The sequence below is a fragment of the Hippocampus zosterae genome, chromosome 9 (assembly GCF_025434085.1).
Source record: "Hippocampus zosterae strain Florida chromosome 9, ASM2543408v3, whole genome shotgun sequence".
NCBI lineage: Eukaryota > Metazoa > Chordata > Actinopteri > Syngnathiformes > Syngnathidae > Hippocampus > Hippocampus zosterae.
In genome coordinates, this window is record NC_067459.1 from 22288938 (window position 1) to 22314859 (window position 25922).

Consider the following 25922-nt stretch of genomic DNA (forward strand, 5'->3'; position numbering starts at 1 on the left):
ACAATTCGTGGACATCCAGTTGCAAAGCTCAAATGAAAACGCTGTCCTACAAAAACTCATTTTCCACTCTATTGCCAGTCTTAATTTCAAGGTCTCACTAGGCTTTGTCATCAATGGTATGAATAAATGTCAGCCATATAAGTCCCAAAACCAACCGGGTGTCTTTGGGAATCCACGACACACCGCAGGGATTAAGTTACCGTACTCATCTGGCCGGCGAACGCTTTGCGGGTCCCACAGGAGGCGTGTGTACTGCCAACATCTGTGTTACGTTATCGTCACTCCTGCAGCCACAACCCAATTCCGGAAGTGTCGGTTCTGGTCTTGTTAATTGCTGAAAAGTGTTGCCTAGATTATTTACATTCACAACAGACACACTGCTCGAACAACTATTCTACCCGCATTAAAATGCTTGTCCGCACATACGACGAAAGAACACGAGTGTACTTTTGCTAAACTGTAGTTTATTTGGACCAACCCAGCTGGGATTTGGACCATGGCGAAGATCTTGTGCCTGTAATACACAAATGCTCAGTAAATGACATCCCTCAGTACAAGATAGTATTATTCATAGAATCGAAAAAGAGAAACAATGGTCTGTCGGAAAGATTTTACCTGTTGGTCCAATTAACAACTTTGGGTTTCAGGCCGAGCGATTTGCAGTGCGCAGTGTCGGTCATGTCGGAGGAAGGGTGAAGCAGTGATGAGAATTATGCTTTGTATTGTTGTTTTTTTTCAGTGGTACCTCGACTTCCACATAAAAAAAAAACAGCATGTTTCTTAGGTTAATAGAGGGCGAGATTCACTTTCGGTGGCAATGGTTATTTTTCTGTCTCCGAGGTCAGCTGCGATAGGCTGTAGCTCGTGATGGACGAATGAAGCTTCATGAAGCACTTGTGATCCTTTTTGACTCCTCGAGATGGCACTCTTGCTTTCCAGTTGCAGTGGAGATGTCATAAATTGACTCTGAGCTAGCCTTTGTCTTTAAACCAAGAGCAAGGAGTAAAAAAAAGAATATCAGCAAGTGCTTCATGAAGCTTCATTTTGCCATCAAGAGTGACCCGTAACCCGGATGTGCTTGGACACAGTATATGGACAAGTGTGCTTGAGCAGCCCGAAAGGAAATATCCAAGAATCACACCAACATGTGTTATATATTTTTTTCAAATAACTGAAAAACAGTGTTGATTCCACTGTCATCATTTGGGAATGTTGATCTTCTCTCATTATAGCTAGGGTACCGTAACGCCCAGGACAAGATTTAGGACTTGGTGAGCGAAAGCAACAATTACAGTCAGAAATAATCTGTTCGAAATTTCATCCTGCCCCGCCAGTTATGCATGAATCACCTGTCAATCTGCACCTTCAGCTCCGACAGGATGGAACAAAGCCGTTGATAGGCGGATTCCTCTGGGCTTTCCGGGTTTACTCACCGTCTTTCCAGCCAAGACCCAAAATATGTTCTTGCTGTGCCTTTTCTGTTCTCTACTCTTCATGGAAGAAAAGCGGAACGAAAAACAAGTCATCAGATTTGCATTCTCACCCCTGTATCAGACAAGAACTTCTTTTTTTTTTTAATTTCACAAGGCAAAATGAGGATGAGATAAAAATGAATGATCCGATGAAATGCAACTGAAATCCAACTATTATTTTTTACACTTTATTTTTTATTTTTTGCAATAATTGTCACACTTGGCACATTCAACATTTGTTTGTCTTTAAAATGCAAAATGGAAAAACATGGCGACACTGTTTTGCACGAGTCCTGTGGCAGGTTGAGGCTTGCAAACACATTTATAAGCGATTACAGCGCATGGGCGGATGATGCAGCAAAGTAAGCCAGGGAGATCACAGATCTGTAAAGTGGGCACTGAGAGACAGTTTGTCCATTTGAGAAAAATAAGGTTGAGCAGGAATCAAAAAACAAAAACAAACAAAAAACAGCACCAAACCCCGGATTGTTGAATTGGTCTCAAGTGTACCTAAATCCGATAATGATGGTAATGGTCGCCCCACATTAAAATCCATCATTTAAAACAGGGGTGTCCAAACTTTTTGCCAAGGGGGCCAGATTTTATGTGGTAAAATGTCGGGGGGCCGACCTTGGCTGACATTCTTTACATTGAACAACAATATTGTTCAGCAAATTTTAGTAAGCCAGTCTGTTTCACATTTCCATTTTTATCTTATGAATTTCTTTTGGTTCATTTGAAACAGGTATATCACATGCAACTGCTTATTCACTTGACTTTTTCTTAAACGGAAGTCTCCTGAGTGCAAATTGATTGATTTGAAACATAAAATGTATCACCATGACTTTTCAATAGTCACAAAACCTTTGACTCGAACAACAGGGAAATGAACAAGCAATACACATATCCACAACTGCAAGGATCATTTGAAATATGACATATCAGTCAATATAAACACGGAGTGATGTCTTGTTAACTCGTGAGTGATGCCCTCTAGTGTCTAAATGCTATTACTCATTTAGTGAATGATATTACTCATTTAGCCACTAGAGGGAAGCAGTACTCTATGAAACATCACTCACCAGTCTACGAGACCTCAGTCAATGCAACACGTGTTCCATTGCGCCCAACCTGCGGGCCAGACGGCACTGATTTTATGACAGGGGCCGAGGGCCGGATGAAATTCGACCGCGGGCCGGATTTGGCCCCCGGGCCGGATTTTGGACATGCCTGATTTAAAATATAAAAGCTGCTCTGTGCGGTCCATGGTGTCATTGAGAAGCTCCACCCCAAATGCAGTCGCATTGAGGCCCTTCCCTCTTTGACTTTGCCGTTCTCCACAATTCACCATTGACTCTCTGGATCATTGCACGGTGCCCGATCGAGCTGCAAGGAGCTCTCGCGACATCACTTGATGGTCAGAACCAAAGTGTGGTGCGCACAGAACGAGCTCGGATGATGTGTTTTGCGCTACAGAGACTCAATGAAACAGACGCACAAAAGGAGAGATGGGCACCTTTTCTGCACCTCCATTTACGCGGCTATGGAGAAAACGTCCATTGGCCGTGCTGGTGGTTGTGGTTCTGAGCCACTTTTGTGACGCTTTTAATCTGGACACGGAGAATCGCGTCGTTTTCGCCGGACCACGGGGGAGTTATTTTGGCTATTCGGTGGAGTTCTTCAGCAGCAACTCATCCAGGTTAAGACTCTATATTATTTCATCAGCTGTAGGAAATCGACAGATTTGTCCGTGTTTAAAGCATATGAAAAGTCGAACAGCTTCTATGACAGTTTCTTGTCATCCGGTTGTGATTTTTTTGTTTGTTTTTGTTTTGTCCTCTGTTTGTTTGTCTCACCGTTGTTCATTCATTGCATGTGACTAATGTCTTTTCACGCACTTTTCCACTCATGAACGTAGCAAAAGTAACGATTTAGCAAAGTGAAGCGAGTTGAAAGGAATGGGATCTGTCCTTTATGCGCACACGTGCGCCCTCGGTGCGCGCGCCCATTTACACTCACGCACGCGCAAATCCAGATTCCAGTCCAAGAGTGATTGGAAACAGACATGCACGTCTGTCTGTGAGTAATGTTGCACTGGTTGAAAGTGCAGAGAAGCAAGTCATTAGCCTCTCCCTTGCCTACGTTTTGTTCGAATTTTGAAACGTTTTTAGGGCGAGAATGACAAAGTCAAAGTTAAATATTCTCTGGTTGTACATCATCGGGATTATGAAATCACTATTTAGGAGTCAGCTCGGGTTTGTCTCAGCTTTGTCTGATGGTACTTAGACATCTGTGGTGCGCATGTGAGTATGTGTTGAATATTTTGACACACAAATGCTTATATGAACGCGATTGAAGATTTGGCCACAATGCAGATATGAAGCTTCTTTTAGCGGAATGACTATTGGATTTCTTTTTTTATTGAGACAGTGCAACTGTGCTGTTGTGTGTGTGCGGACTCGTGGGCATATATACAGTACACACATATATTTTTTTTTCTGATGAACTCTACCAGTTGACCAGACGAGGCATGTAAGAGGGCTGACTGGTGTGGACTACCGGTAATTTTGAGAATGCTGAATGAGATGCATTTGGTGGCTTGCTGACATGGAATGATTTAGCTCGTGACCGTCCAATGTGAATCAAACCATTCTTGCAGTGTGCGAGGTAAACAGCACAACAGGAAGAGGCTGCTTTCCAGCTGTTGTTGGAAAGTAGAATGTTTTTATTCAACTCAAGAGGATAATAAGTTGCATCTGCTGCAGTAGACGCATCCAAGTCATGACTCAGATGTAGTTATGTTTTTTTTTTGGAGCTAAAATAGCTTAAATAAATGATAGAAGTAGTAATAAGGAAGCCAAGACCCACACTGGGCTACAAATCGTACCATCTTGATTTTCATGCATTTTCAATGGACTGGAATTAGGTCAGGGAATAATAATTTTGCGTGTCAACAATGTTATGTTTGTCACGTTTCACGGTGGTGGTGGTGGTGGACCCCAAAAAGCAGGCAGAAGAGGGGAGCGGGGTCTACTTGATAAATTGTATTAAAACAGAGAAAACTAAATCCTAAACAAACAAAGTCCAAAGTATCAAACAAAAATTATGACTGAAGGAAAAAAAACATGACTGAAACAAACATGATGGTAGCAAAGAGCAACAAACAAAAAGCAACAAAAAACATGACAGTAGCCAAGAGCAAACAGCAACAATGACCCGACAATGAGTGGTCGGGCTGGGAGTCCTTTAAAAGCACTAATTACATAATAACAAACAGGTGTGTAGCTGCAGGGAGAGCGCTACAGTGCCACCTGTTGGTCACATAATCAAAACATTTGCGCCATCACCTACTGTTGAAACTTGACAAGAAACTATTTGGAGCGGGAGCAATTTGGCTGACTGAATCAAAATAAGAACACCATTCCTAAGTAACTAAACTAAAAAGTGTAAAAAAAAAAAGAACTCAAATAGTAACCACCAAATAGAACTAATATGTTTTAAATCAATTGGAAAACGGATATGGAATGAATTGCATTGTTCCCGTTGCACTGAGTGGCTCAGACGCATTTTGGTGTTGTCCTGTCACTTCGATGTCCATTTTCTATGGTTGTCACTCTTCCTTCACATTACACGCGTACGCACGCACAGGTCGCGGGGTGTCACCATGGAAGTGGAAAAAAATCCCAAAATAATGGAGAAAAAAAATGGTCCTCCATTGGGCCTGTGGCACTGTGCTGCTGCCACAATTCTGCCGACGGCTAGCTAAATTTCATATCAGAGCCACATGGACAACCGCCAATCACAGGAAAGCTCGTTTCAATGTCAAATTAAGGAGAACAGCGGAGCAGTCGGAGCAAAGCGTGTTCACATTTTGCTTTTTAGTGAGCCAATTTCCCCTTCAAAATGACATCCAATGGCATCCACCCAAATTCTCTTGCAACCCCAACAAAAGAACATTAATGATTATTTAATTTTTTATTTTTAAAAAGAAAGAAAACAAAGGTGCGGCATTGGACCTTTATATGCACAGCAGCATATAGCGGATTACTTTGAAAGACTTCACGATGAATATGTTTTTGTCTCTTCCTCATAAATGAGAGGTTTTATCCTGATGCCGTAAAGCTAGCGAGCTTCAGAAGCTATTTAAAATGACTCAATTCGTATTCCGGCTCCTCCGGGAAGATGGGCGGCTGGGAGTCCAGATTCCTGTCTGATCTCTGTTAACGTCATAAGGCACCATTATCGGAAGTTGTGCTATTCACTTTAGGAAATTTAGGATGGAAGCATTGGATGATGTGTTTGTCTCTGAGCTAGCCTTTGGTTATTGGTTATTTTTCTGTCTCCGAGGTCAGCCGCGATAGGCTGTAGCTCGTGATGGACGAATGAAGCTTCATGAAACACTTGTGATCCTTTTTGACGCCTCGAGATGGCACTCTTGCTTTCCAGTTGCAGTGGAGATGTCATAAATTGACTCTGAGCTAGCCTTTGTCTTCAAACCAAGAGCAAGGAGTAAAAAAAGAATATCAGCAAGTGCTTCATGAAGCTTCATTTTGCCATCAAGAGTGACCCCGTAACCCGCATGTGCTTGGACACAGTATAGTGTCAAGTGTGCTTGAGCAGCCCGAAAGGAAATATCCGAGACTTGTTGCAGTATTGTATATTTTATGTTCAGTAAACAAACAACTGATCATTATTATCATGGCATAGACAAATTAATTTTTTATGTTAATTTTTTTCGTACAGCTCATTAGACTGTGTGCCTAATGATGTGGCCAGTCATTATATCAGCAATCTCAAATCTTTACTTGGTTTGTAAAGTGAACCCATGAAATCACGTAACCTGTTTGTTGTTTTAGACTCGGCCACGTAGGACCTTACACGATCAAATGAAATGGTCGACGTATTCAAACTCTCTACCTATAAGCTAATGTTTTTTTCATGAACATTGCGCGGTCATGGAAAAATCCAGGAAACTCATGATTGATTGCTAATGGGAAAATAATCAAAATGACTCTTCCGTATGTGAGGGATGTTTCTCTTCTGAATCGGTTCTTCAGCGCACCGTGATTCTGTTCTTCCTCTCCGCTGCGCAGTGTGAGCCTTTTGATTGGGGCTCCAAAAGCCAACACCAGCCAGGCTGGAATCGCCGAAGGAGGAGCCGTCTTCCTGTGCCACTGGAGCCAAAACAACTGCAGCATTATCAACTTTGACCAGAACGGTAGAGTGTTCGTGTCGATTAAGCCGACATTGCGTGACTTCACCTTCACAACATGGGAAAGTACCACCTGCGAGTATTTCCAGGATCATATTTAGCCAGCATCACCATCAAAGCGCTGACTTATCTTTTCCAAGTACACACAACATGTAGGCTAATGCTAGCATTAAAGAGAACGGACATGATGTCAACTCAGCTGTGTGTAGCCATCCGTGCGATCATTTCTTCGAAAGACTTATGGGAGCGTCTTGAATTAGCCGCAGGTCGGGAGCGTGGCACCCTGCCATTTTGAAGCCCCTAATCCGGTCGTTGTGTTTGGATCAGAACCGCTCTTTGATGTCAGTCCGGTGTGTTTGGATCAAGGCTCGATGGCGACGGATTATGTCCGCCTGTGTTTCCACAACCACCGCGGCTTCCAATTGGACTCCAGCTGAGTGTTGAGCGCAAATTAGGCTCGAGTCACCAATGGGGGGAAGGACCCCGGATGCTGTGCCCCCACCACGAAAACGATAATCGCCTCCAGCAGAATGGCAGGAAGCCATTAAGGGCCAGCACTGGAGGATGACGGGCTCTCCCTTATTTTACACACTCAGGCCATATTGTATGTATGCAACACTTCCTGTCAGGCAGAATGCATTTTGACAAGTTTTCGCTTATTGGCTGCCGTTTACTTTTCCGCATTCAGACCTTGGAAGATGAACGAGCCACATGACACCAATTGGGCACAATTTGTACATTTTGGCTTCGTGGCGCACTCACTTTGCGGTTTTTAAATGGCTGCTTGTTGAGTGATATGATTAAAAAATTTTTTTTTGGGGGGTGGGGACAGAAAATGTTATACAAGAGACACGCTGACTACTTTGCACTGATTTTGAATGACTTTGTGCTTCTATGACTTTTTATAGGTGATCAGTATTTCTACATAAACAACGAGAACACTCAAGTTGAGTTCAAGTCGCATCAGTGGTTTGGAGCGACTGTGCGTTCCCAAGGCAACAATATTCTGGTAAGAATCCTGCTCCCGTGGCTGGTCTACTTCGGTAGTTGAGCTTTGTGGGCCTTTTTAACTTTCAAAAGAAATCGTGGATAGAATCCAGGTATTCAGTCCCAGGTACTTCTTCGTGCATTTATATATATTTTTTCCACACAGCAGGGTAGAGAATTGTCTGAAAATGGCTGGCACCGAATGAGTTCAGGAGACAGGCGAATCAAACCCTGCTGTACTTTTTTTTTTTTACGCTGCCAATGCTGCTATTTTCAAGAAATGCTGTGTGAAAATGTCTCATGAACACCCAAGACATCCATTTGGTCTTTTGTTTCGAATGATACTCCTCCTGCAATCTGCCCACTGATATTTCAGAATGTGAACGTAACCGATGATCCGGATGTTCTGTATCAACAAAAAAAAAGAAAAAGAAAGAACCAACCCTGATTTGGATTATTATTATTTTTTAAAATGCTATCTTTGCCTTTCAGGCTTGTGCTCCGCGGTATTATTGGAGGAGCGAACATGACATACCCCTTGCTGATATGACGGGAACTTGTTACCTCTCTGTGGACAGCCTCAAATCATTTGTGGAGTACGCCCCCTGTCGAACAGGTGAGGTACTACAACATTAGCAATTTTAATTAAAACCCGGGTGAGTTAAAGAATGTGTTAGTGTGCAATTGCGGTACAGCGGGAAAACACTCAACTCAACTTGACGCAATGATTTTCCTCCTTGTACGGTTAGAATCGAGCAGCCACGCAGCCAATGAGAAGCTTTTTTTGAAAAAAAAAAAAAAACAACAACAACTTTCCTCCACAGTACTTACCTGCTGCTCTCACTTTGAATTTGGACTTGACCGCTACTGGCCTAGCTTAATAAACCGAGCGCTCACTAACTTGGGTCATGAATGTGATGTTTTGAGAAGAGCGCGTGATGATTGTCCAAATAAATTAGTTAGCCGCGTAACTCTGATTTTTTTTCTGATTGCAACCCCCCCGATGCAATATTTTGACATCATCACAAGCTTTGTGTCAACATGTCGTTTTACTTACCTTAATAACAGGACGACGGCGTGGGGTGGGGGTGGGGGGAAATTTGTTTTTTTTTATCTTTTGGCTACAGAAAGACATGGACCCGCAGGACAGGGCTATTGTCAAGGAGGATTTAGTGCCGACTTTACCAAGGTAAGAGCAATATTCGTTCTTTATCCTAAAGTCATTGTTTGCCGGTGGAGATTCAACCGAGTTTCAAGGCCTACAAGAGTTGGTTGTAACTTTTGGCTGGTACCAAAACCTGAAACCTGGTTTCTCACAAATTCCTGCTCTTCCGTGTATCAGGGCGGAAGGGTTGTTCTTGGTGGACCGGGCAGCTTTTACTGGCAAGGTGAGCGCACGGAATGCAAATATCTTTCAAAGAGAGAGACTAACTGAAATCCATCAGAAAACTCACCGGTTGAAACGAGCCTTCCGTCGTTGAAATGCCCGATAAGCCATTTTACCCGACGATGTTCTAGGTCAGCTGATATCGGCCACGCCAGACGAGATTGTTAAGGCCTACTACCCTTCATATTTTTTACTGTCGGTTGCTGGGCAGATTCAAACAGGACAGGTGCAGGGAAGCTACGACGACAGTTACCTGGGTAAGGAATTCCGATCTGAGTCGTTATTTTTCTTTGCGATTCCGTCGGGAAAGACGGGAAGCCTGCCGCAAGGGTGTTTTGCGACCCCCGCTCAAATGTGCCTCATCCCGCGACAGGTTATTCCGTGGCTTCTGGCAAGTTCAGTGGGGATGATGAGGAAGGTGAGCGTTTCGTCGACGGCGTCGAGTCGGAAAACACGCGCGGGCGGAGGGTTTGTTGAAAAGTACTTAGGCTCCACGCAAAGGACTGAGTATGTCTAACCTGTTGCTACTCACTGTCGTTGTTGCAGATTTCATCACGGGAGTTCCGAAAGGACTCATGCTGTATGGTTTAGTAAGGAGTACAACTAAATGCATTCATTTATTCGATTCACGAATCATTTATTTGATTCATTTATTCGATTCACGAATCATTTATTTGATTCATTTATTCGATTCGTGAATCGAATAAATGATTCAGATGTCCATCTGAATCTCTTTTCGGCCTCACGAGCAATAATTTGTCATCGATATCTGTCTCGTAGGTGTCCATATTCAACGCAGGGGATCTGAGCTCACTGCTCAACGTGACAGGAGAGCAAGTATGTACAATTCCCGCCGCAACTCGAGCAAGTTTCCGTCCGGTACGCCTTGTGGATTTTTCTACAAATAAGCCTGCCGCGCACCTTCCGTTTGTTCTCGCGTGCACCTGCTCACCTGCGCGTCCCGCCGCATCTCCCTCAGTGGTTCACATTTCGATTCCTATTTCGACTTATCGTGTTGCTGAATGCAAGACCACGTATTTTCCGTCTGTGGGACATCAAGTAGCGTTGCATGAAGTGTTGTGACGAACGGTGTGACGTTGGGGCCGCTAGACTCTCTGCGGGTGAATTCTCTGCTCTGTCTCCTGGACCGAATTGTTTCAAGTCAGCTGCAAAAATACCTCGGGCCGGAGCCCTCGTTGGCGGATGAAACCGCAGATTGCGTCCGTTGTTCTGACCCGCTTTGAACTCAGAGCTGTGGAATTTGAACTGCTTCGGTGTTGCGTGCCGATGAGGGTGTCAGTTTTTTTTTTTTTTGGTCACAGCGTAACTTTCTACTGTTGAATATACAACGGAGGTGGGTGCTTACTTTCACACCATTGTGAAAAGTCCTTTGAGGAATTGTTGATCAATTTAGATCTAGCATTCAAAACAATCGACAAAAATTCAAAAGTTCGAGGACGCATCCAGACAACATTCGTGTCAACCCTTTCCAGGAAGTGCTGGTCATATTTCACGGAACGGATATGAATTCAGTGAAACGGTGGTCATATGATGTCTCTGTAGATTTTTGAACTTTGCCCTTTGCCCTTTGACCCCGCCCCCCTCCCCATATGAGTTGCTCCGCATGCTGGCGACAGTAAGTCAATCTCTCTCTTTCACCGCGGCCTCTAATCGGATTCGTGTGTAGAAAAACAACAAATCACCTCGAGTCGAATCAAACGGGGATGAAATGCAACCCGCGATTTGTCATGTGAAGTATGAAATTGAAACGAATGAGCAGAGCTAAATGAGTTCAGCGTCTCAAGCCAGCGCCACCTTTTCTCATCTTTACAGAAGCTCGAAAGGTTCGAACTGCTTGAAAACGCAGACGTGGGCACCCCAGGGCATTGTAGGATGGAGAGATTTAAAGGGTTGAAGTTAGAGGGTACAAAAGGAGAGGACACAGAGAGAAAATAAAGAAATCTATGCAGAGTGATGTAATTAGAGACAAAGTGAGTCTTGTTTTTAATGCTTTCCAGATGGGGTCCTACTTCGGCTACGCAGTGGCATCCACCGACATCAACAATGACGGGTGAGTACATGGAGTGACTGCACGCAGATGTTGGAAACATGCGAAAAAGAGGAAAAAGGGGGGGGGGGGGGAATGAGGAAACGGAGAGAAATTCAAGATGGGATTAAGAAATTAAAGTTAAGACTTTATTACCGAGGTCAAGCATGAAGGCAATTTCCCACGGTTCAATGCCTCGTATTTTTCATTCAATCTTCATTCATTCATTCATGCATTCATTCATTCATTCATTCATTCATTCATTCATTCATTCATTCATTCATTCATTCATTCATTCGTTCGTTCATTCATTCATCTTCTGAGCCGCTTGATCCTTACTAGGGTCGCGGGGGGTGCTGGAGCCTATCCCAGCTGTCTTCGGGCAGTAGGCGGGGGACACCCTGAATCGGTTGCCAGCCAATCGCAGGGCATAGAGAAACGAACAACCATTCGCACTCACACTCACACTTGGGGACAATTTGGAGTGTTCAATCAGCCTGCCACGCATGTTTTTGGAATGTGGGAGGAAACCGGAACACCCGGAGAAAACCCACGCAGGCCCAGAGAGAACATGCAAACTCCACACAGGGAGGCCGGAGCTGGAATCGAACCCGGTACCTCTGCACTGTGAAGCCGACGTGCTAACCACTGAGCTACTGGGCCGCCCTCATTCAATCTTTTCCCCCCCAAATTTTGTCCCTCCATTCATATCACCCGCATCTTCGACGAGTGTACGTGTAAGTTTCCTCCGACTTACTCCCCAGACTAGATGACCTGGTGGTGGGCGCTCCGATGTTCATGAGTCGGGGGTCCAACGGGCGGCTGGAGGAGCTCGGCAAAGTTTACGTTTACCTCCAGAAGGGACCTTTGCAGCTGGAGCCCGGCCGACCGCATCTCGTCGGCCGGCAGCCGTTCGGCCGCTTCGGCTCTTCGCTGGCGCCTTTGGGGGACCTCGACCAGGATGGATTTAACGGTACCGGCGTCAAACGACGTCTTTGCTCTTTACGTCAAAGTCTGACCGTCATCTGTGAGTGGGAGCTCATCAGTGGGTTTCAAAATAAAAGTGTCAATTTTCAAATTGAATCCCTACTCTGTCTTCAACATAAAATCCATGTCGGACAGACTCTGCGATCCGTTAGAGCGCTGCATCGTTGCCGTTTTTATGTCATCTGCTCAATGTGGAAGGCTTCTCTGCGCTTATGACTCATGCAATCATTTGGACGTTGGTTTTCGAGAACCGGTATGCTGCTTTGTTCCAGGGACTTCACGGAAAGCCCGATCAAATATATCACGCACACCAAACGCAGCAAATGATCACGACTCTGTTCCTTGTTTTTCTTCCAAACGCATTGTCAGTCAGTCCTCGTGCATGACGTGGAGTCTGGTCCTCACCGCGAGCTGCTTTGCAAATTTCCCGTTGTGTCGAGAGTGGTAATTGCGTAAAACGAGCAAAAAAAACCAACAAGCCGCTTCATCTCGTGTGCTCCTCAGATATGGCCATCGGCTGTCCTTACGGAGGAGAAGAGCAACAGGGACTGGTTCTGATTTACCGCGGCGATGCCAAGGGCTTGAAGGACACGCCCACTCAGACTCTCTGTGGCCAATGGGCCTCCAGCTCCTTCCCCTCCCACTTTGGTTTTGCGCTACGAGGCAACACGGATCTGGATCTAAATGGCTATCCAGGTCCCTGCGTTCCACTCTCTGGGCCATATTCAACAGAATTCCCTTCTTGGATGGCTCACTTTCTTTCTCAAATGTTCTCTCGTTGCAGACCTACTTGTCGGTGCTTTTGGGGCTGACAAATCCGTGCTGTTCCGGTGCGTTGAAAGCATATGCCATTGGGATAGGTTCATACCTGCTAACTGTTTTCTTGTTCGCTGTGTCGTGTGTCTTCACTCAGATCTCGACCAATAGTGACTGCAAGTGCATCTCTCACTGTACATCCGACGATGTTCAACCAAGAAGAGAAGCTCTGTGAGCTTCCCACTCGGAGTGGAACAACTTCTGTGTCTTGGTAGGACCACCTACTGCTTTCCTCCAAAAGGAGGATGTCCAAATTGACTCCTATTAAAAAAAAAAATGGTTGGACGCAAAGGCCTTTTGAAAATTCAACTTGAATTTGAACGCGAAAATCAATGGAGTCACAAAAATTAGTATTTTCGACAGTTTGTATTTTCGAATGAATTTGATCACAGCTTTCTGTTAAAGGCGATGAGGCAAATAAGCAAAGTGTCTTTTCAAGATTTTGGGGATGCTCAAAAATAAAGCCTTGTTGAATGAAAGAAACAAATTTTGGTAGTCAGATTAAATTATCTTTATTTTGTCTTTCTTTGGTGGCCGTGTCAAAAGTCAGTTTTACTATATGCCGGGGGCCACTGAAAAATAGACAGAGGGCCGCAAATGGCCCCGGGGCCATGGTTTGGACACCTCTGCTTTGAACCTTGACATGCAGCGAATACAGTATTAGCACAATTACACGTAAATAGTGTGGGGGTGTTCCCTTGTTGTGGAAGTCCTACTTACTTCTTCAACCAAAAGCTCTGGTGTTTAAATAGAAGTCTGGAAATAAGCAAACATGGAAAATATGACGATTGTTATGTAACACCTTCTATTTTAGTACTTTCAAGTTTCCCCTCACGAGAACGTCAAATGAATTTGCCGATTTCCCGTCCAAGTCGTTCTTAACTAGAAATGCAGAAGCGCGGCATTCTGAGAGCAAGATGAGGAAGAGGAAACTTAATCCAACGAGCGTCCCAAAAAGTCGTCTTTAAGCCTTAGGAAGCCGAACACAGAATTAGGCAAACGGGTGGACTACAAAAAAAAAAAAAATGACCCTCATATTTTTTTGGGGGGGTGTGGGGTGTAAAAAAAAAAAATACACAGGAAAACATAAATAAGACTTGTCTTGAAAGGCGCTTATAATTAAAATTTATTATTATTATTATTATTATTATGCTAAAGTATAACGCCGTCGCTGTGTGTAATTGTCTTTTTCTTCATTTTTCAGTGCCGGCGTCACTTTCTGCCTGCTGGCTCATGGAAAACATCTCCCATCTCATCTAGGTGAAAAACGCACACGCCAGCGCACAGATGGTCCCGATTACACCGTCTTGCTTTCTTTGTGTGCCCTCAAGTACGCCGCATTTAACTGCGGTCAAACTGGCCGCTAACCTGAAGATAAAAAAGTGCAACTGTGTCAACGGAGGCTAACCTGTTGGGCTCCGACATTCAAGAAACGTGTTTGTTGTTTTACATGTCCACGTGTGTGCGTTTTTACGCAAATTGACCCTGCCGGGCCGTGTTTGTGCCCGTTTTTAGACTTCCTGGTGGAAATTCAGTTGGACAGTTCGAAGCAGAGCCAGATGGAATCCGTCAGGAGGACCCTGTTCCTGGATAGTCAGCAGCCCAGTTTGGTGAAGACTTTCAGTCTGGCCAACGGACATCGCCAGTGCCATGACACCAGGATCTATCTACGGGTCAGTCAGTCATCCTCATTCATTTTCGCAATTTTTTTAGGGGAGGGCGCACGGCATGGCGAAGCCGAAACGTGGTAATATACACCATTGCATCGTCATTCAAACGGACGAGCACCGGCGCTAATGCTAATTTGTTTTCACAATATTAACTGGCCTGATGGTCATTTTAACAAGTATTTAATTCGGACTCAACTCTTGGAGTATTCATTCATTCATTCATCTTCCGAGCCGCTTGATCCTCACTTGGGTCGCGGGGGGTGCTGGAGCCTATCCCAGCTGTCTTCGGGCAGTAGGCGGGGGACACCGTGAATCGGTTGCCAGCCAATCGCAGGGCACACAGAAACGAACAACCATTCGCACTCACACTCACATCTAGGGACAATTCAGAGTGTTCAATCGGCCTGACGTGCATATTTTTGGAATGTGGGAGGAAACCGGAGCACCCGGAGAAAACCCACACAGGCCCGGGGAGAACATGCAAACTCCACACAGGGAGGCCGGAGCTGGAATCGAACCCGGTACCTCTGCACTGTGAAGCCGACGTGCTAACCACTGGACTACCGGGCCGCCCCTACTCTTGGAGTATTTCAAACAAATCAGTGTGCATGGTGTGGTAGAAAAAAGCCCACCCCAGAAATGGATTGAACTCATTCAGTAGCAGCCAATTCTGTACCAAGTCTGAAGAGACGTTTAAAAACGTCTTTGGGAGTGAATGAGTTCAGGGCCAATGTCTTCCAAAGACCTCGAATGAAGCACAAGGTCATCCTCCAAGAACAGTCTTGACTTGATGTTGTTGTTGGTGCCACTCCAAGAAATGTGGGCTGGGTCCGGTCCAGCTCAGGAAGAAGAATGCCCGTGAACAGGCCATCTAATAAAATGGAATTTGCGCTCAGTAGAATGTAGACCTCCACTGATGCCAAACAATCCTTTTTGGATCAGCATCGCATTTTACTCGAGGTCCATCTCTTGCCTCCTCTCGGAACTGCGTAACTGAGATGGCGTAAAGGTCGAACATCTGTATTGTTTACGCAGTACCACCTAAAGCATTTTTGCAAGCATTTTTTTCCCTATGCTCAGAAAATCTTGCCATGCCCCATTGAAGGAAAAGGGACCCCCCCCACCCCCCCCACCCCAAGGAGCTTGATTCGAATCCAGTTTTTCGTGAGAATGGCATTCAAAATATCCACTACATAAAAATGGGGCCTTCTCTATCTCGTCATATAATCAGCCGGCCTCTTCATCAGCGGGTGAATGTCATTCCCTTTCAGGGAGGGGTTAAGCTCATTTCCGAAGAGAGAAGTTTTGTTTCCAGAGGCGCTTCTTAGCGAATGCCGAGGTGACGTCGGCACAGCACCAATCATCTCCTCACTCAGCGGCGCTCGGATCAAACGTCGCCAGCGACAAAAAGCACTCAAGTGCCCGTCTCTTGCTCTTTGACGGGATAAGAGACGCTTTGAGCTGCAGGTGGCAAACCGTCCCCTCCGCTGTCAGTCAACGTGTATCTTTTTCTGCACCTTTCTGGATTCGCATTCTTTGCTGACATCCCTGCGGACGGAGGAAGCGACTAGCTTCTCATAACAAAACAAAACAACAACCAAAAAAAACCAAAACAGACAAAGGTCCCCGTTGTTGACGATCTGCTGCCGATATCAAAGTACGGCAACTGTCCTTATATCCGATTAGGCAATAATCTACGATAAAAATGGAGGTAGAGTATGTCGATTTGCAAGGATATGTTGTCTACGTCTACCTATCAGCAACTCGCACGTACAATAAATCTGGTACATATTTACGTACATGTATATCTCTCCATATCGCCGTGCAGCACATCCCGAGCGATTCTCATTGCGATGGGTGCAAGCTAAGCCCCCCCCTCAAGTCAAGTCATGTCAAGAGTATTTCTCAAGCACTTTCAAACAACCATCGCTGCATACAAAGTGCTGTACATGGAGCGATTTAACATACACAATAAACAGTAAGACGAAATGGTAATAAAGGTGGTAGAAAGCACCAAGCAGTAAAATCAAGAACAAATCTAAGTCATGCTGAGTCGAACACCAAAGAATACAATCTGTTCCTCATGCGAGTGCATCTCTTTGGTGTCAGGCAGAAGAGGAGTTTCGGGATAAACTCTCCCCCATATTCATCAGTCTGGCCTTTCGCCTGGATCCACAAGCCCCAGTAGACCAATATGGCCTCAGACCCATCTTGAATTACCACACGGAGCAACTCATAGAGGAGAAGGTATGTACCGTTTCTCATATTTTTCCATGCGATTTAACAAGACCACGAGGACACAGGTCAAGGTCTACTGGACCAAGTAAGTGGGGATGAATAAAATACCTTGCGTTCTAAAATCCAAGTATATGGCCGTTGAAACGATTTCCATTTTTTTCCCCCATTGCGCATTTATTTGATGGAGTTTGATGGCGGACTAGTGAGCTTGGCTTGTTGTAAAAAAAAAAAAAAAAACAAGGGGAGACCTGCCACCTGTGTTTGGGGTGGGGTGGCGCTCAATTTTTGAGACATCTGCATGTGGTTTACTTGTTCATGTTGCCAAGTGCTCTCCTCCATGAGGCAAAAGGCGGAGTGTCAGCACGTGCGCATGTTGGCCGGAACATTCAAGGAAACGCAATCAAAGTCATCTGTTTTTTTTTTTTTTTTTGTTCTTTGCATCCTTTCACTTGAAAAGGAATGACAGCCTTCAGAGTCGTTTACCCGTGATCGGAAGCACACCAAGCATCGATGGCCTCATGTTGGCCATCGAGAGCTGACGCGTGACCGTACGTGTTCTTTGCTTTACTGCAGGCAAGACTCACGACCCACGCGTAGCCAAATCTTGCCTGTGGATGAAATATATTCTTCGTGTTCCATTTATAAGATAAAATAAGAAAACCTTTATTCATCTCGCAATGGAGTAATTTCCAATTTACGGCAGCACGATTTGGTGGGAAGAAAGTCGGAAAAACAATATAAAAAAATATATTTTAAAATGAACTGTACACAGTGCAGAATGCGATTTAAATATAAAATATAAGATATAAGCAGGGCGGCCCGGTAGTCCAGTGGTTAGCACGTCGGCTTCACAGTGCAGAGGTACCAAGTTCGATTCCAGCTCCGGCCTCCCTGTGTGGAGTTTGCATGTTCTCCCCGGGCCTGCGTGGGTTTTCTGCGGGTGCTCCGGTTTCCTCCCACATTCCAAAAACATGCGTGGCAGGTTCGTGGAGCACTCAAAATTGTCCCTCGGTGTGATTGTGAGTGCGAATGGTTGTGCGTTTCTGTGTGCCCTGCGATTGGCTGGCAACCGATTCAGGGTGTCCCCCGCCTACTGCCCAAAGACTGCTGGGATAGGCTCCAGCACCCCCCGCGACCCTAGTGAGGATCAAGCGGTTTGGAAAATGGATGGATGGATGGATGGAAGATATAAGCATATATGCAACCGCATATATGCTGCATAAGGTAATCTATTAAGCGTGCTCTGCATCCATCTGTTGACTGACACGTTCAGATTGTCCCCAAGCGGGAACCCGACCGGACTCAGAAGTCAGCCGAGTGAACCGATAAACTATCAGTGAGTGATCGTTGTTTTCTGGCGCGTACTTCGGTCGGTCGCGCCGGCGGCAAACGTGGCTCACCTGGCAAAAGTTTAAAAGGTCAACGGCAACAAGGAAGGATTAAAATCGAGATGATGGGAGTGAGTATTTGCCGCCCTGTCGTGTTTGGTGTCAAATGGCCAATATCCTTGAGTGCAAATAAAAGCAGAGACTTGAAAGTGAATTTCTTTTTTCCTCGAGATGATTTTAACTATTGCCAGGCTGATCCGTCGGCCTTCTCTTGGAATCTAATGTCTCCCATATGCTGGGAGGCTAGAGGGGAACAATAACAGCACAGTCCGACGCGGAGACGGACTGTTGGCAGAAAAAGAGGCAAATTCAAACAAAAAAAAAAAAAAAAGTAATCCGTTGCACTGGGAAAGCCCAATGTTATGGGAAAGATTAGCTTTCCCTCAAAGATGGAATCACTGTTCGGATTGCAATCATCTTTGATTGTCCTTCTCCTTGGTCCTGTTGTCTGCGTTCCCTCCCTAAGCACGCTCCTCTTTATCGCCCCCCCTGCAGTTTTTCGGATTGCGGCTATGATGTGTGTCGCCCGATGTGTGTAGCCGTGATCCGCGCTCGTCCTTTCATGAACTCACGTTTCAACTGTACCACCCCCTCTCATCCACTCCACCCCCCCCCCCCCCCCCCGCTTTCTCAGGCCCAGATTCAGCTGGATTGTGGAGACGACAACGTCTGCGTCCCTGACCTCAAGTTGGCAGTTTACGGGTGAGAGGAAATCACTTTTCGATGACTTGAACTGATTGGGCGATTAACTTAACGCGAGCCTTTGATCCAGCTCAGCCGTGGCACCGAGCGAGGACAAGAAAATGGTTGCGTGCGAGGCGCATATCGTACAGAACGTCCGTTAAAAGCGTTTGTTGTTCACGCGACGCATGATTTCCCTATTTTGTCTTTTCAAGGACGTATTCGCCCGCGCGCATGTTCTTCCATTCCCACAAGCATGTGCTTGAACGCGTTACACTACACTGTTGCCCTGTGTGGGTGGGGAGGGGGTGTTGGAACCCCCCCCCCTCTATTTTTATCTCCATAAAGCAGTTTGTGTTGCATTTTTAACATCTGCAAAGTGCGACATAAATCCAATTTGATTTGATTTGAACAAAGTCATGGTCCACTTGGACTGTGGTAGCGCACTGCAGAGAATAATGATTCAAACAAGACCCCGTGGCCAAGAAAACACATTCGGCCAAGACTGGAAACTTGCAAGAGTGCTTTTTGCTTGTCGGCATTGCGTGTCAAAGTTATTTCACCCGGTATGATCAATGAGGAGCCGACGATGAGAAGAAAGGAGCGTTCGCGCGGAGCACCGATGCGGATTTGGAACTGGGAGTCGCAGCTTGGAGTTTGAAGCGGATTACGCGGGACAGGAGAAGTGAACTAATCTCTTTTCGTCAATGGATGCTACAGCTTCGTGTTTGCTTTCAAAACCTCTCCTCTTTCATCTATAACTGCTTCAGACAACAAAGTGTATGCAGAAAATTGGTGAAGATTGCTCGACTGTCTGTGTCCTATGTGTTGTGTTGTGTTTTTTTTTGTTATTTTGACTTCAAAATGGCGCCGCGAGAGTGGCTGCCTTTCCAGCAGCTCCTGTATTTTGTTGTTCTACTTCTTCCTTTCATAACTTTGCTGCTGTGAATTGGGAATTTCTCCATTGTGAGACTAATAAAGCTTTTCTTATGTTTTCTTATCTTAATCAGCATAATACCAGTTGTTGATTTTTGCCAAAAAACACGCATGTTTACAGAGAGCAAGGGTTAAAATGGTTTAATCAAAATCGTTAAAGAGGCTTTCAGGAACTTTTTCAGTGAGATTCACAAGACTAGCTTTTGGCAAAATAGAAAAAAAAGTGTGTTTGTTGGAAACTTGAAAGTATGAAACTAGTCGGCGTCTCAACTTTTCACTTTCAAGCGTGCCGACAATGAGAACGATGTTGATGATGTGTTTTCATCACCCAGTGACCGAAAAGAAGTTTACCTGGGTGACGAAAACTCCCTGAGCCTCACCTTCAATGCCAGAAACGAGGGAGAAGGCGGAGCCTACGAGGCTGAGCTCTACGTCCGGCTTCCTAAAGAGGCCGACTACAGCGGGATAACGCGCAATAATGCGGTGAGCAAGGCAACGACAATGTCAAAAGTTACTTGTCAGGATTGATGACATTGCATTTTGTATTTCATTGTTTGTTTGTTTGTTTTTTTGTGGGGGGGTTGTTTTTGTGACTCCCTTTGCTTTTCTTCTCCGCCTCTCAATTCCATTTTTTTGTCCGTGTCTCCATTTCAGAGTTTGAGTCAGCTAACGTGCAGCTACGAGGCCCAAAACGAGACCCGCTTCCTCCAATGCGATCTGGGAAACCCCATGAAACCTGGCACGAGTGTAAGAGCTCATCGACTTTGCACATGTGCCACATTTCTTTTCTTGCACAACAACAAAAATCAAAGCCAGTTGTTATTTTGTAGCGCCGCGCGGAGAGAACTCACACGGGTAATATACACCGTGTGTCATTCCGTCTTGCGATTAATCATAAATATTTCTTTCCTAGTTTTGGGCAGGTCTCCGCTTCACTGTTCCCAGACTCGCAGACACTCAGAACACTGTAGAATTTGAGCTCCAATTAAGAAGGTTGGTCCTATTTTTTTTTTTTTAAGGACCTGAATTTCTCACAGTAAAATTATAAACAGCTTCATAAAAATCCTGGGAATTGCACCGTTTACGTTGCCCTTGAAACGCTGCGGCTACAAGTGCAGTCATAATCCAAAGTACTCATCAAACCATGACACGCTCTTCTTTATTCAGTGGTAAAGTTTATTTCGGTGCCTGCCTCCAAAGTTTTTGTTTCATGGGAGCAGCAATTATTACTGCCAATCATTCAAATGCTTATATCAGTGAAATCAATCCCAGATTTTTCTTCCCCTGCCCGTTTTTTATTTGTCTTTTAGTAAAAATGCAAATAACTCGGAGAGTGAAGTCGTTCGGTTCCAGTTGGAGGTCGCTGCGATGGCTGACATTATTCTGCAGGGGTGAGACGTCTCGCGTTGTTTTATACATTCATTCTTTGCCGTCTTGACTTGGGGGGGCGGCGCTGACATTTTACGTCTGTTGCAGTGTTTCCCGGCCAGACAGAATCTTCCTCCCTCCCCCCAATTGGGTTGCTCGTCAGACTCTGACGGACGAACAGGACATCGGCCCTGCGTTTGAACAGATCTACGAGGTCTCCCACATTTTCCAGCCTCAAAGGCTTACCGATGGCAAAAAAAAAAAGAGCTATCGGGATAGACGCTGCTTGTTTACAAATCCTGTACATTACTTACCGTAACTGTTTAAGTTGATGAAGAGCCACAATTCCGCCAACAGTTGATTTTAGTGCGCGCCCTTTTGTGGGGTTCTCCTGCAACCTTCAAAATGACTTTTTTCTTTCTTCTCAGTTGGTCAACAGCGGCCCCAGTATTGTCAGTCAATGCACGTTGGAGGTGAGATGTCCTCTCAGGACTCACAGCCATGACCTGCTCTACCCCGTGGAGGTGCTCACCGAGGGGCCACTCAGCTGCTCCTCAGAGCACGCCCTCAATGCACTGAAACTCAAGGTGAGACATGGCCAGACTCGCGCCAAATATCGGCCATGCTCTTGAACTATCCTGCTCGTGCAGCGGGCCTTTTCGTGCGATGGCCAATGACTCCTCATGCGTTTCAGCTTCAGTCTCCAACTTCAAGGAGTCCCTCATCGTTGGAATCCAGCCTGGAGCATCGCATCCGGAAGAGGGAGGACAAAGGTCCCATGACTGGACAAGGAAACTTGGTGATTACAACAACGAGATTATTTCTTGCTGCTTAAAAAACAAAATTTTTTTGAAGATGAGTCACTAGAAGGCTTGGAAAAGTCATTCAATAAAGCCGTTTGTGTATTTTGACAGCATGCCAGAGAATTTTCACAAAGACGCCTGGGGACCGTTTTCAAATGTAGAAGAGGTTGTGTGATAGGTGTCCTTTAAGCTAGTCTGTATTGCATTTGAAGGTTTAAGCGCATGGCCTTTTTCACACAAATGTCAATTGAAAGTGGAGTCACTGAGGCCAAAACCAGAGCAACGCTTCTGTGTTTGCGAGGTCTTCACATTTGCATGTGATTGTTGCAATCAACATTGGAAATGGGAATATAACGAGCCATGGTCCACATGGGCTCCTGTCTGCTGTGTTTATGGGAGGAAGTTAATTATCTTTGAGGTTTACTGGGCTGCCTGCTTGTTGCGCGGTCTACATGACGTCTATTTTTCCACTGCCCATCTTTTGTGATGTTCAGCCACATTAAAGATGTCATCAGAGAGAATAGACTTTTAAAAAAAATCATTAGCCACACAAGTCCTTCAGTTACGTGATGAAATAAATACAGTCCAGTATTGGTGACTGACGGTCACGTGCGTTCCATCACAGACATGCTCGACTGTGGAGTGCTGGCGCCTTGAGTGTCACGTTGGGCCGCTGGAGAGAGGATCCAGCGTTATCCTGAGTGTTCACTCGAGACTTTGGGCAGAGACTTTCCTCGAGGTGAGTCTACAATTTCCTCAACCGGGTAACCTAATTAAATTCCTTCATGGGAAGACTCGATGAGGAAGACCCAAAAACGAAAACTGCTGCCCTCTGGCGGAGAGTGTGACCACTCACACCGTATGTAATGAATCGCCTACAGGAGACATTTAAGATAAGATATCCTTTATTTGTCCCACACTGGGGAAATTTACAGCCTCCAGCAGCAAGAATGTAGCTAGAAAGAAGAAAGAAGATTTTTTTTTGATGAGATTATTGTCCTCACGTGTGAATAAGCGTTATGAAAACCAAAAATGTCACAAAGCGTTAGTTAGCAATAGCGCTGCTATCCCACATAGACAACAAGATTAGATTTGGATCTTTGGGGCACTCTTCTACTCGGTGTATCAGAAAAGTAGATTTAGTGCTCGACACTACAGGGTGACAGTTTAATAGTTGCTCATGTGTATCTTTTCTCTTTGTTGTCAGAGGGCCCACAGGCAGTTTGTTTTGGAGTGCTCCGTTCATTTCACCGTGGACAAGATGCCCTATTCCATTCTTCCAAAATTCAAACAATCTGGATTTAAAAAGGTCAGTTTTCGTGACAGCTTCTTTTGTTTGCCGTCGTGAGATTCAGTTTCATTGTGTCGACTTGGCTGAGCGATGGCTTTCCGTTGCCCAGGTGGTGACGGCCGTGCTGTGGAACAAATCGGACAGCCTGTTCTACGTTCCTGTGTGGATCATCATACTCGCTGTTCTAGCTGGGCTGCTTTTACTCTCACTGCTGATATTTCTGCTGTACAAGGTAATAATCTGAACAAATCACATCTGCGGAGAAGTGTTTGTGTTCCCAGGCCAAAATAGACATTCTTTCCTGTGTGTGGTCTTTCTACTCAATTTTCGAGATCGCCTCATTTGTGCTCAGACATAATATTTGCGCTGAGTTGACACCTAATGGCACATAGGGACTATTTATTTTTTTTTAAAGAACTCAGATTCTATAACATCCAAATCTCACCTCATTTGAAATTGTGATTTTGCCTTATGATGTTTGCGTGAGATGACATTCTCGAAGGAAAACAAACACAACTGAGTGTCACATGAACCGACATGATAGGCAGTACATATTGTCCAGTTGCAGACACTTGGAGCTGACTCAATTGAACACAAACCGATTTATTCGTGACGCTTACTTTTCCATGTTACACTGAATGTTTTTACTGCAACCCGATTGAAGTGAGAGACAATATAATTCACCTGAGGCCATATTTTGTTTCAAATGAGACTTAACGTGTTCATTTGTTGTCACCCCCCTTAGATGGGCTTCTTCAAAAGGTCCGATCCATATGGTACCACCATGGAGAAGGCCCGGCTCAGACCCCAGGCATCGTCAGAAGCCTGAATCCAAGATGGAGCAGCTGTTCAACACAACCGAAATCCATCCATCCATTTTCCGAACCGCTTGATCCTCACTAGGGTCGCGGGGGGTGCTGGAGCCTATCCCAGCCGTCTTCGGGCAGTAGGCGGGGGACACCCTGAATCGGTTGCCAGCCAATCGCAGGGCACACAGAGACGAACAACCATTCACGCTCACACTCACACCTAGGGACAATTTAGAGTGTTCAATCAGCCTGCTACGCATGTTTTTGGAATGTGGGAGGAAACCGGAGCACCCGGAGAAAACCCACGCAGGCCCGGGGAGAACATGCAAACTCCACACAGGGAGGCCGGAGCTGGAATCGAACCCGGTACCTCTGCACTGTGAAGCCGACGTGCTAACCACTGGACTACCGGGCCGCCCACACAACCGAAATATGTTACGTTAATAATTTACGTTCCTAAATTATTAATTCATAAGACTTTCTAATGATGAGCAGGAACTGTTGGTTCACTGGACTACACCCGCCCCCCTGGTGCTGCACTAAAATATAAGCCACAAAGATGAGGAGGAGGGCTTTTGGCTTGGACACGCGGTCCCATTCCATTCAGTTTCACATTTTGGTTCATCATGGAAAGTTGTTGGATATTCGCCAAGCACGGAATTAGTGAATGCAGTGGGCGGTGCCCGCTGTCAGGAGTGTCCAAAATGAAGTTTGTATAATCACGTTACAAGGCTATTTGCTGGTAAAATCTTTCCGGTCTGCTCGTGAACAAATCTGCATTTATCGTGGTTTGCGCGTCTTCACTGTCAAGAAGTTCCCGGTACTTCAGCTTCTTCCCATATTCCGAAAACATGTATGTTTACCCCGTCAGCTCGCCCTGTTTAATCAGAATGTCGTGATTAGACTAGTGGAGTTACCGGTACATAGAACATATGATCAACATTTTTGGGGTGGACTTCCCCTCTAAAAATTACACTCAAAATGACAGGAGTCTTGGAGGAAAAAAAAAATCTGCTAATCCTTAAAGTTTCCTAAACAATTTATTTCACCAGGCGACTGTCAATGCCTCTTTGTGTGTCTGCTCACCAAAATGAGACACACAGGTCCTCTCAAGGCGGCCTGGTAGTCCAGTGGTTAGCACGTCGGCTTCACAGTGCAGAGGTACCGGGTTCGATTCCAGCTCCGGCCTCCCTGTGTGGAGTTTGCATGTTCTCCCCGGGCATGCGTGGGTTTTCTCCGGGTGCTCCGGTTTCCTCCCACATTCCAAAAATATGCATGGCAGGCTGATTGAACACTCTAAATTGTCCCTAGGTGTGAGTGTGAGTGTGAGTGCGAATGGTTGTTCGTCTCTGTGTGCCCTGCGATTGGCTGGCAACTGATCCAGGGTGTCCCCCGCCAACTGCCCGGAGACAGCTGGGATAGGCTCCAGCACCCCCCGCGACCCTAGTGAGGATCAAGCGGTTAGGAAGATGAATGAATGAATGAAAGGTCCTCTCAAGACATGTTTCAGTCCAGGAAACGCAAACAAAAAAGTGCACATGCTCTGGTATTTCATGTCTCCAAAACGATTCAGTCCATTTTGCAATTTCGGCTTCAGTTTGGTATTTCTTTGCTGTTAGTTCATCCCAATAATGCTGTCGTTATTTATGCCCTGGTGTCGGTTGATTGTGAAATGTTGTACTGTGCTGCCTGCAGGACAATCCCGAACAAACTGCAAATGTTGAACTTGAAATTTCCTCTCCCATATTGGGAGGCACTTTGTGTTTATCGCGGTGTGTGGTGTTTATGTGTCAGAATAAAGTATCATTTTGTGTACCCATCCCTGTATTT

The 25922-nt window shown here is 45.3% G+C and overlaps 1 protein-coding gene across 5 annotated transcripts; it reads left to right on the forward strand.

Moving 5' to 3' along the window:
- The first annotated feature begins 2808 nt into the window (after nucleotides 1–2808).
- Nucleotides 2809–24957, forward strand: LOC127608074 (integrin alpha-5-like). 5 transcript variants are annotated; one of them, XM_052076957.1, is made up of 30 exons: nucleotides 2809–3171; nucleotides 6566–6690; nucleotides 7593–7693; nucleotides 8164–8287; nucleotides 8799–9059; nucleotides 9190–9315; nucleotides 9432–9476; nucleotides 9605–9648; nucleotides 9839–9895; nucleotides 11077–11129; nucleotides 11870–12078; nucleotides 12597–12788; nucleotides 12877–12922; nucleotides 13006–13119; nucleotides 14113–14168; nucleotides 14424–14581; nucleotides 16688–16825; nucleotides 18839–18906; nucleotides 20154–20304; nucleotides 20476–20568; nucleotides 20735–20814; nucleotides 21132–21212; nucleotides 21298–21403; nucleotides 21618–21776; nucleotides 21884–21988; nucleotides 22618–22731; nucleotides 23200–23301; nucleotides 23393–23515; nucleotides 24029–24135; nucleotides 24512–24957. In XM_052076957.1, the coding sequence occupies exons 1-29, from the start codon at nucleotides 2981–2983 to the stop codon at nucleotides 24110–24112; spliced, it is 3306 nt and encodes a 1101-aa protein (XP_051932917.1). In that variant the 5' UTR covers nucleotides 2809–2980; the 3' UTR covers nucleotides 24113–24135; nucleotides 24512–24957. The 5 variants fall into 5 exon arrangements, with proteins under 5 accessions (XP_051932917.1, XP_051932920.1, XP_051932916.1 ...); XM_052076960.1 differs by lacking the exon at nucleotides 24512–24957 and having other exon boundaries at nucleotides 8803–8860; nucleotides 9014–9059; nucleotides 9270–9315; nucleotides 24029–24427; XM_052076959.1 differs by lacking the exon at nucleotides 24512–24957 and having other exon boundaries at nucleotides 2810–3171; nucleotides 8799–8860; nucleotides 9014–9059; nucleotides 24029–24424.
- Nucleotides 24958–25922: the final 965 nt, after the last annotated feature.

Excerpts from the sequence above, each read along its gene's own strand:
- LOC127608074 (XM_052076957.1), top strand. The coding sequence starts at position 2,981 with ATGGGCACCTTTTCTGCACCTCCATTTACGCGGCTATGGAGAAAACGT. Across the intron at positions 9,896-11,076 it reads TCAACGTGACAGGAGAGCAA|ATGGGGTCCTACTTCGGCTA; the intron begins GTATGTACAATT and ends AATGCTTTCCAG. Across the intron at positions 18,907-20,153 it reads CTCAAGTTGGCAGTTTACGG|TGACCGAAAAGAAGTTTACC; the intron begins GTGAGAGGAAAT and ends TTCATCACCCAG.